The sequence below is a fragment of the Gymnoscopelus braueri genome (assembly GCF_963280865.1).
Source record: "Gymnoscopelus braueri genome assembly, chromosome: 4".
NCBI classification, from domain to species: Eukaryota; Metazoa; Chordata; class Actinopteri; order Myctophiformes; family Myctophidae; genus Gymnoscopelus; species Gymnoscopelus braueri.
In genome coordinates, this window is record NC_137605.1 from 41,612,665 (window position 1) to 41,623,519 (window position 10,855).

Consider the following 10,855-nt stretch of genomic DNA (forward strand, 5'->3'; position numbering starts at 1 on the left):
GCAGTGTTCAAGACATCCCTTAGGACAGGAAGCCCGCGCGAGCGTCACTTCACGTAGCCGCCTAGGCGGGACTCTGGCAGCATTACGCTGCCCTGATTGGACAAACGCACTGAAGGGATGGGAGCTATTGGACGGCGTTGCTGTCACTCTGCTGCAGTGTGCCCGCTGGGGTACGCCCTGGACCAATTTGAAAACATTCTTTGATAATCAAAGAGGGACACACACCACAACACACCACATGAATGGATGGGTGACAGGATAGGTTTTTAAGTAAAGTATAAATGAATTGAACATGCTTTAAAAAAATCGACAACTAAGGTCTAATATTTCTATGATTGCATATCCAGTCATTTTGGGGCATAAACAAGAAGTTGAAGGATACAATTAAGTCTGATAATGATGTACCATGCATATTCACATCATGTATTGTATACTTTACATTACTTAGGACAATTTTTATAAGATTTTGTTCTTTAATTGAGTCTGGGGTGTGATGGATGCATGTGTTCTGCTGGGCAGCTGCAAGAATAGCTTGAAGGACTGTCATGCATTTTTAATTTTGCCCAGGAGGTAAAATGAGGGCAATGGGTGGAAGTGGAAATACAAATACAAGTAGCATGATTGTTTATCTTGTTTGAACAAATGTCAATGTAGTTAACTTAAAAGTAATACAAAGAGAAAACCAATGTCCTCCCTAGAGTATGGTGGTTAAATTGAATCAAAAATGACCCCTACATAATGATTCCATGCATGAAGTATAACTAAGGCTACTGTATTATGTGGTGCTTACTTTCTTCCACCCAGGTAGAAAGCATCTATGGCATCTATGGCATTTTGGCTTAAAGCTATCTTCAAATACGTCAGTGTGTGATTCTGAATCAGATGCTATTATTGGACATTGGACAACAGTAGCTGCTTCACATGGTTAGTCACAGTCATTCACAAATGCTTAGTCAGAAGATATCATGTGAGCTTTATTATTAGTTCATTGTTCATGTGCACTGATAATGAGACATGTGGAGTCTCTCCCATTATATAAAACATCTTTCATGACCTCTCTAACCTAGCCAGAATATTGAGATGCATTGTAAAATGTAACTAACATTACACAGACACTGACAAATCAACCATCATTATTTCTGGAAATCCAATGATCCTGTCATTTTTTTAATTGAAATGAAATAATCACTGATACACACAGAGCATTGGTATACAAGGCTTTAGTATAAGGCGCAGTCTGTTCTCTCTCAAGCCAGTATTAAAATACTTTATATAGATATTGTGCATGTACATATAAGGGTTCTCCCATCTAAATATTATACATTGTATTTCGATTGCTTGTTTTCCCTGGTGCACCAAACAGCATTCTCTATCAGGGTTGTGCAATAGACAACACTAAATGGAATTGGAATATTCACTAAAACATGAGTTCCCCCCCCCCCCCCCCCCCAAGATAAAGTTAAAACATAGGGGAAAAGAAAATGACATCACACAACATCAAGCGTCACTGCCCTTCAGCCTCTGGTAAGGGTAACAATGCTCTAGAATAGAGTTTGTGCAGAGGTGCCTGTTGCTGAGGTTGCATGGGCTCAGTGTCACAGTGCTCTATGAGGGAAGAGGGAGGCAGTAGGTGACCATACCTGGACCCAGCTCTGGGCGGATCCAGTGGTGGAAAGAAATACTTGGAGGTACAGTAACAGCGGGAGGAATGACAAGAAAGAACAAAAACACATGGACAGGGGGAAAAAGCCATCATAGTAATACAGAGGGAAGGTGGAAAACATGTAAAATATAGAATAAATATAGGGGAATTATAAATTGAAAGAGGAGTGTTTTATGATAAATGTATGTTCCAAGAACAGGAAATAAAGACTTGATGCATGTTGAACAGAGAGCAGATAATGTGACATAAGGGAGATTTATTTTCAAAGGGGTCAAGTGGTGTTTATATTAAGAACTGTTACTGTTATCAAATCCAGGGTAATGTAAAGAAAAGTCATAGCTGTAAAGAACAGAACCATGCCGTAATCATGCCAAGATATCCTCTCCTCCCAAAAACAAAGAAATATTCAGGTAGAAATTGTGCATCACCCATGGTCTTGCATTTCTAACGCATGGACACAATGACAAATGGCACATGCTGATACAGAGAAGGCATTAGTAGTAAGATGCAGAATGCCTTCGGAGGTGTCAGGTGTCGCAGGGGAGGGGCATAGGGATTTCTCTTGCCAATCCTGTGTGCACGCAACAAGCAGTAAAATAACACATTATTCCAATCAACACCACTTCACGCACATATTATTCAAGAACACCTTTATACAAAGTAATTTTACATTTGTTTTACATTTACAGTACATTTCTTCCAAATGTATATTTAGTTGCAATGTTGATATCAATCAGATAAAGCAATCAATTTAACCTAAACAAAACAAAAAATAAACAATGCCCAGTCCTTAGTTATCCTGCTTAGCAGAGAGCACTCTGTGTAAATTCCAAACAACACAAGCAAGGGAATGTGAGATGCATTCATACTTATTAAGTCACAAGGGTTTTTAGCTTGAATATAAAAACAGCCACCAACTTCAGCTTAATGCTCACTGTCTGAAGGATAAATCCTGTCTACATACCATTATTTTATACAAATTGTGAGCAATCTACAATTTATTTTAACATCTGTCAATTCTCAATTACATTTTCAGACATCGGCACTAATAAGTGACCGTTTATACATTCATAATTTGCGCACTGCATTCATACCCTCCCAGTCTGTTATTGCAGTAGGTTAATAGGATTCCATTTACACTCTTCCACTCGGCAAAGAGTTTGGCAATGGTTGGTTGAGGAGATGCCCATTTACGTTTAGTCAATATGTAAATGAAAGCAAAGTAGTTTATATGTGATGTAAATATTTTACCATTGGCTAGATACTCTAGTAATTTCTATATTCACATCTACAAAAATAATGTTCATCATCCTTACAAGTGTGTTCCATTTTCCAATGGTTATAGAACCAAAATTGATAGTCCTGAACAATGACATTCAAATGACCAAATGGATTGAACCTTACGCTGTAACATGCATTGGTAGAAAAACATAAAAAAGGAGAGTGAGATTAGAGAACATAGGCTCTTGTGGTGACAGCCTGTTTTTGGTGGAAGTCAGAAGCCAAGCTCTTTGCATGAGTGCAGCCGTGGGTCAGTTTGGGCCCAGTAGTTGTCAGTGAGCGGCTGTATCAAGTCCCAGTCAGTGTGAGGCATTGTGAGAGATCAGCTCTGCTGGTAGAGTTGGGCGAGTGGCGTCAGGCGTACCACACCACCTACCTTCCTGCAGACGTCCCATTCAGAACATTCTGGGAGGTCTGAACGGAAGAGCCCAGTACGGTGCTCATGGCGGTTGGCTGACCAGAGGAACCACTCAGGGGACTGCCATCTCCCTTCAGGATGCCTGTGCACTTCCAGTTGTCCATGTAGTTTGCTGCAGAATGAGAGAAGAGACAACAGTGGTAGTCTGAATGGCACAACACCTTAATTAAACATATTGGCCAAATGAAAGTTGACGATTAATTGTCACTCAAGTAATTTCGATTATCGATTTAATTGTGTGTTTGGCATTGAACATTGAAACATATGAAGCCTTTTAGGCTTCGTAATCAAAAACTGCACAGGTCAGATATGACAAATAACTGAAATATACAAAGAAATGATTTTCATATTTATTGTCAAAATTGTTTTTTTAATATTTGAAAATGTGTGAAAATCTTTCAACGTGGAAATGATTATAATGATTATGCAAAAATAATTGCGATTACCGGTATTTCAAATAATTGCGATTATTTCAAATAATTGTGATTTCAAATAATTGCGTTTAGACGATTATGTAATAATTGTGACAGGCCTACCTGTAGCTTTGCCCAATAAGTGTGTTGGTCAAAAGCAATAAAAGCAATAGCTCTAGGTAATATTACTGTGATCACCTCTACTACCTTTAGTTTGTTTGAATGGGGAAAAGATGCTCTCAATGGTATAGTTGCATAATCCTCACCCATTTTCTTTTTTATATTAAAATAAAAATGAATCATCAGCCACAATGAACAGTGCTAATGCTCACCTTTCCAGAGGCGTACACAGCCGTCATCACCAGAGGAGGCCAATAGGGTGCTGGTGATGTTCCAGCTAACGCGCCACACCTGGGAGTTATGGTTGTCAAACTGAGCCACAATCTGCACCTCAAACTTTGTAGGCCCTGTAGAAGTGCTCTCCTTTCTGTCAGGTGGGTTCAGGAATCGGATATACAAGACAATTAACACAGGAGCATTAAAGTCATATACTGTAAATTAATTGCTTGGCTATAATACACATCACAATTATTTGACACTTACTTACAATGACAGAAAGTTTGACAGTTTAAACTATTATTCAGTTGCTAGCGCTTAAAATGTATCTTCAGAAATGAAGGAAACACAATTAGTTCTTTACATCAGAGCATGTGCATAGGTTTTTGTTAGATCTTTCCAGGTTGTGAAGCACAACTGCCAATGCCATAGAGCAGTAAGTTTATGACATTTGAGTTTCTACAGACGGCAGATGGTGGATTTTTAAATCAGGAAGTCAACACACATAACTGATCCCTGGCCACCAGACACAAGTCAGCCAAATGACTAAGCCTACCTCAGAGGCACCAGCTTGAAGATTCTGACATCTTTGGTTGCGATGGCGAGCACGTGAAAAGATCTTCCCAGGTTTGGAGCAAATGCAATGTCATGCACGGCATCAGTAACAGTCACCAGTGTCTCTGCTCTAGCATATTTCCTTTTTAAAGATGGTGGGAGAAAAACAAAACAATAAACAGATTGGTAGTATTTACATCATTGTGCTCAACACTTGTATAACTTGAGTGAAACTCACCTTGTGTTTTCATTGTACTCATAGATTTGAACCTTCCCACCATATGTCACATTGCTGTCATCACTCCCCACTGCAATCATTGGTGCATGGGCACGAGAGCTGTGTGGTGGTGTAATGAAATACAGGAAAAAAACAACATTCATCTAAATTCCCCAGAGCCATCACTCATTGTATTACTTAATACTTAACAGGTCTTCAGGAATAAAGAGTTTAAAATGTCATGGTTCATTGTTTAGTCACTCAGTACACATTACACAATATATACACTGCAGATCCATGGGTTAGGCTACAGTATTGTATAACAATTAATTCAAGACCTTGCATTCAGTGCAATTAATATGTGATGAGTATAAATGTGCTGCCTGCAAACAATATTTAGTTTGCAGGCAGCTAGAGTCAAAACTACTGCTGGCCAGTGTCCACCATAGTTATTGGACCGAAAATATACCAGTCACTGGTGTGATTTTACCTCACATTGATAGAAAATATAATCCATCCTCTCAATGCTGATTGAACACTAGAACTAGGGCTGGGAAATAGAGAAGAAGCAGGCCTGTTGTGTTTCCATAATGAATCAGCTGCATGTGGAGGAACATTAATCTATGAGAATCACTCAGAAGTAATCACACATTACATTTTTGTTAGACAGGAAGTCAAAGATTTGACTTTTAGGGACTTTTGTAATGAAAATACAGATGGCTTTGGCATCCATATATTGTTAATTATATCTCCATTTTATGCCCAACTTAAGAATATGCTCTAAAAGTCTGAAAATCATATTTTTCAGATTTCAGCTCATCTTTAACATCTCAACACTATCCAATACATGGGTTCTAATACTAAACTGTACGTATATAAAAAAGGGCTAACCTAGAGGGGTTCCAGGAGATGCAGCTGCAGCTCAGTTTGCAGGAGATCTCATGCTGCAGGGACCACTGGCTCAGGTTCATCACATCAGGAGCCTCATAGACCCTCACAACCCCATCTGCAGAGCATGTGGTCAACATGAGGCCCATGTGCTTGGGGGCAAACTTCACATCAGTCACTGATGTTCTACTGTCCACCAATGTGGTCCTTTTTATCTGAAATCAAAAGGGTGTGAGGGTTTTGGATCAGACCACGAAAATATGAATGTAAAAGACTATGGCAAATACAATAAGAACATGTTGTACATGGACTCATCATATCAACCCTGATTTTATCAATATGTTATACAGTCATGAATGTTTGCTGGATGTGACTGACAGTTGAATCTGATCACCTTTTAATTTAGAAACTAACATAGCAAAACGTGTAGCAAAACGGAATTCAGTATAATTTTGCTGCTAAGGTAAATGACCAATGCAGCGTTAAGACTAAGAGGCTACAGGAGTCATACTAACCCAGTGGCTCTGTCCTCGTTGTTTGTCATTGGACTCTCCTACTATCTCCTCCCAGACGGCAGCTGTCCTGTCGAAGGAGCAGGATGCCAGCACCTGTCCAAACTCTGGATGCGCCCACGTCACTCTCCACACAGACCCACTATGCGTCTGGATGGAAATATTAAGGACTACTGTCAGTGTCAAATCAGTCAATTCTAAAAGCCTGATCGAGGCAAAGAACAGGGCAAGACATTATGTCTCCAAAACGATACAGACACTTGAGTAATTACAAACTAGCAGCAAGTAGTTTACCTTCCAGCTAGCTGTGCAGTGCCACTCTCACTTTTGTCCCATACCTGGATGTAATCAGATGACAATGTTAAGTTAAAAGTGACTGTGTGTCTGTCATCCACATCTGACATCTGTGCTCTACTATTACACTGCCAACAAAAACATCTCTAACAGCTCTTCTCTTTCACAAATCGTGTTGAATGAAAACAATGCATGCCATCAGTTAGTGAACTAAAATCATGTTTAATCTAGGTTTTACATAACAAGTCTGTTATTATTTATTATTATGTTACTTTATGCCTTTAAATGAATGGGTGAGCTGAATAAGTTGATACCTCGATCTCAAATTTTGTACAGCCTTTTTAGCCTAAGCTTTGATCATTGTATGACCGACCAACAACAACAACAACATGGCTAACTATACATCAGCAGGGTAAAACTGCCCCAGGCACAGTGAAGGAATAATAACAGTCGGTTGAGAAGAATGATTCTCAGGAAAATCTCATTAACATTGACATGCTAATGTTAACAACACAGTAGTGCTAATAATGCTAACGTTAGCAACTGGTCTGTTTTTAATGGTACCTTGACACTTTGGTCACTGGAACAAGTTGCCATTCTCCGGCCATGGAAATCATACGACACATCGTGGATCAGATCTTTATGATCTGCTGCGATACTTCGAGCCACAAACATGTTTGTAGCCGCTATGTAGCATCACCAGATCACTTAGCTTCACTACACTAGCTTCACTAGTAGATGGCAACCCTGCTGTCACGTGTCCGCCGTTGCTCGCATTTTGTGGTTGGCGGCGGGTGCATAGATTCCGGTTTGAGCCGTGGGGTGTGCGCATGCGCCAGTGGTGTAAAGTAACTAAGTACATTTACTCAAGTACTGTACTTAAACAGTTTTGACTGAGGTATTTTTACTTTACTGGAGTATTTCCAATTGTCAATAGTTTTACTTCTACTCCATTACATCTCACAGGCAAATATTGTACTTTCACTCCAATACAATTATTTGAAAACTTTAGTTACTCTAAACTAAACTATTAACTATCTATACTTTGTAGATTTTGATTATTACAAAACACACATTAACCATGAATTCTACCGTAAGAATGTTTTGACCTCCTGACCTGATGTCTTTTAAATTATACCCAAGAGCACCACAAATGTATGTGATCAGGTCTTTGTTGACATTGTGGGCACAACTTTCTCATAAGTGTCACGCCATATCAGAGCACAATGTTGCCATCTAGTGGACATAGACGGAAAGTACAGTCTTCATCTAAAAGCCATGATAAAAAAAAGCAGTTTTCACCAACAAGACCCCCCATCTTAAAATATGTCGTGCCCAGGGACCTCCATACAATATTTATGTTGTTAAAATGTTTCCAAAATATTCAAAATATTTTACATTTTTCTCAATATTTTTTTAAAATAGCAGCATGTCCCATTTCACGTTTTCAAATGTATAAAAATCTTTTGAAAATAGCAGATCTATGCGCGCATTGTGAGCTTGTAGATCGGCTATTTTATCTTCTGCCTACTGTAGACTTATTCAGTTGGTTCATTCAATGACCTTTTTATAGCTCACAGCATCAAAAAGAAGTGGTGGATCAACTTCTGGCCAATGGATATTACATCAATCATTGCTATGTTTATCGTACAGTAAACAATTATCAAGAACCCACAAAAGGAGAAAATGCTCCCGGTTGTTGTTTACTTTTAACTCTTGCTTTGCCATCACCATGTCCTCAGCCTAAATGGCAGATACTATACCCTGGAAACTGGTCATTGAGGTAATGTGCTACCATGTATAAAAGTGTTAATTTTGTGGTCAGCAGGTTTTTTCATGGTGAGTGGAGTTGTGAGCTCTCCTTATGAGAGTCTTTCCATAAACTGCTGCTGGACAACTGTTTTAAGACTGGGAATACATGTGGATAATAAGTTCATCCAAATGTCACTTACACTTACAATAACCTTTTCACAGTAGCTGGAATCCTCTGAGGACAAAGCAGACAAACTGTGGCAGTGTATTTTGGTAACACTAATAACACTACAGAACTGATAAAACCCCATTTGATTGGTTTAGCTACTGTACATGTACCCACTGGATTATATACTATACGTATGTGCAAATGTACCCTTCCGGGTTGAGTTAAATGAACATTCAGGTTTTTTACCATGTAATCAGTTTATTCACTATTTGGGAGTGACTCTGCAGTTCTGACTGCAATGGTGAGTTTGTTCCACAGTTTGGGAGCCAGAGGGAGAAGAGTCTGGGATGTGTGGAGCGTTGTCCCGGGGGTTTTAGGAAAGGTTCAGACAGCTTTCCTGCGTTAACTGATCTGAGTGAGCAAGAGGGGTTGTAGGTTTGGATCAGGCTTTGAAGGTATAGGGGTCCCATGCCTTTGGTTGCCTTGTAGGCCAACATCAGTGTTTTGTGCTCTGTGCAGGCAGCAACTGGGAGCCAGCAAATTGGAGCCAATGGAGGGAGTGGAAAAGGTGCGAGATGTGAACATTTTGGCTGGTTGAAGACCGGGCGTGCTGCGGCATTCTGGATCATTTGGAGGGGCTTAAGTGAGCATGTCGGGAGGCCAGTAAGGAGGGAGTTACAGTAGTCAAGTTTTGAGATGACGCCTGGATAAGGATCTCTGGCTGACTATTCTGGTGCTCCACCTGGAGTTGAAAAAAAAGAGAATAGATTACTGGATTGTATTACTGCAACCTAAATAAAATCAGATAGAATGCACTCTGATGTTCAATCCACAGTAACAAAAATATGAAGAAATCCATCTGAAAACAAAGAATTGAGTATCACCTCTTTCTCCCTGTCCAGCTTAGCGTGGAGTCCTGACACATCACTGGTACTGACATGGGCTGAATTCAGCAGCTGGAGAGGACAAACACACAACATCACATTAAGGTGGTGGAGTGGAGGACTGGGGTGATGCGACTAGTTCAGCTTCCTCACAGGGCAGGATGCATCATTTACAGCAGTATAATTACTACAGTGAATGATTGCTAATAAATCTACTTTGTGATTGATTGCACACCCGCTCCTGTATGGTCTGATGAGAAAAGTGTTGCTCCTGGTAAAGTCAGACTGGGATTATCTTTCTCGTTGCTGCTGTGTCGAGGCGCATAGTCAGAAACATTTACATAACTGCATCTCTTAACTTTTTTGTCTTAATGCTTAGAGCAACACAACATGTCGCAGTAGTAAAAGAATTATAGTTTTCTTTATAGTGATTGTGTAGGGCAGGCTATACGTGAACATGCTTTCCAGCATGCCTTTTCTACATGCTTGAAAATGTAATGAGAGATCACATAACCATGAGACAGTAGGAATTGTAGGCATTACATTTAGTTTGACTCTGTTCCGCAGATAAATATTGTGAAAGTAGCCAATCTACAAGCTCACAACGCCTCAGCGTTGTGAGCTTGTAGATTGGCTATTTTCATAATGTTTGCCTATTTCTTACATAATATTTGACAATTTGGTATTAAAAAGGTCTTAAAAGTCCCTAAATTGTCACTTTAGAAATATGCAGATACCCTGTACACACCTATACTGCATGTTGGTTTGTTTACTGTTAAGTGAGAAAACAATGTTGTACATTAAGATAATCATCTAGAAGTAGGGACCCCCACCAAAATTATTTGGGGACCCCCAGTTTGGGAACCACTGCTATAATCGATGGTCGTAAGGGAAAACAAGATGTTTGTAGAAAGAAATGAGCTGTAAGAGGCTTGCTGTTCCATTGCAAGACCAAGCTTTTTAGGCTCAGAGGACAGAGAGATTTGCTGTAGTGTTCATAACATACTGCAACTCCTACTAATCTTTAGGATCATTTTACACTGGTTGACTGACCCTGTCTCCTCTGCGACCCCTTCAGTTAAATCTACGGTATTAAAAGCGATGGGCGGCTGCACCACTCCTCACCTGGTCAGCGGTGCTGTAGGCTACAGCTTCTCCTGGGTGGAGGTCAGCTCAGAGCAGACAAACTGCTCCTCGTGAGATGTTTCTTTTTGTCTCCTCCAGGGCCACCTGCAGTGTGAACAGAAAACCAGGACATTTACTCAATTTAGTTTACAATGCAAGTCCTGCATTGTCCCTCCCACCACCAGTGGTAGAAAAAGTACTAAAAATGTAAAGTACAAAAGTATTGGTATCAAAATGTACTTAAAGTACCAAAAGTAGAAAGTACTCATTATGCATAATGTCCCATTTCGCAAGTTTTCAAATGTATAAACATCTTTTGAAAATAGCAGGTCTACAAGCTCACAATGT

General features: G+C 39.8%; 1 protein-coding gene across 1 annotated transcript; it reads right to left on the minus strand.

Annotated features, from left to right (window-relative positions):
• Nucleotides 1-2,298: 2,298 nt before the first annotated feature.
• LOC308084361 (nucleoporin SEH1-like) lies at nt 2,299-7,341 on the minus strand. The gene is given in 9 exon segments (XM_080426980.1): nt 2,299-3,474; nt 4,108-4,262; nt 4,668-4,808; nt 4,905-5,003; nt 5,775-5,986; nt 6,287-6,433; nt 6,578-6,603; nt 6,606-6,621; nt 7,142-7,341. Coding segments are annotated over 9 exon segments (1,065 nt in total). The 5' UTR covers nt 7,253-7,341; the 3' UTR covers nt 2,299-3,316.
• Between the last annotated feature and the right edge of the window lie 3,514 nt (nt 7,342-10,855).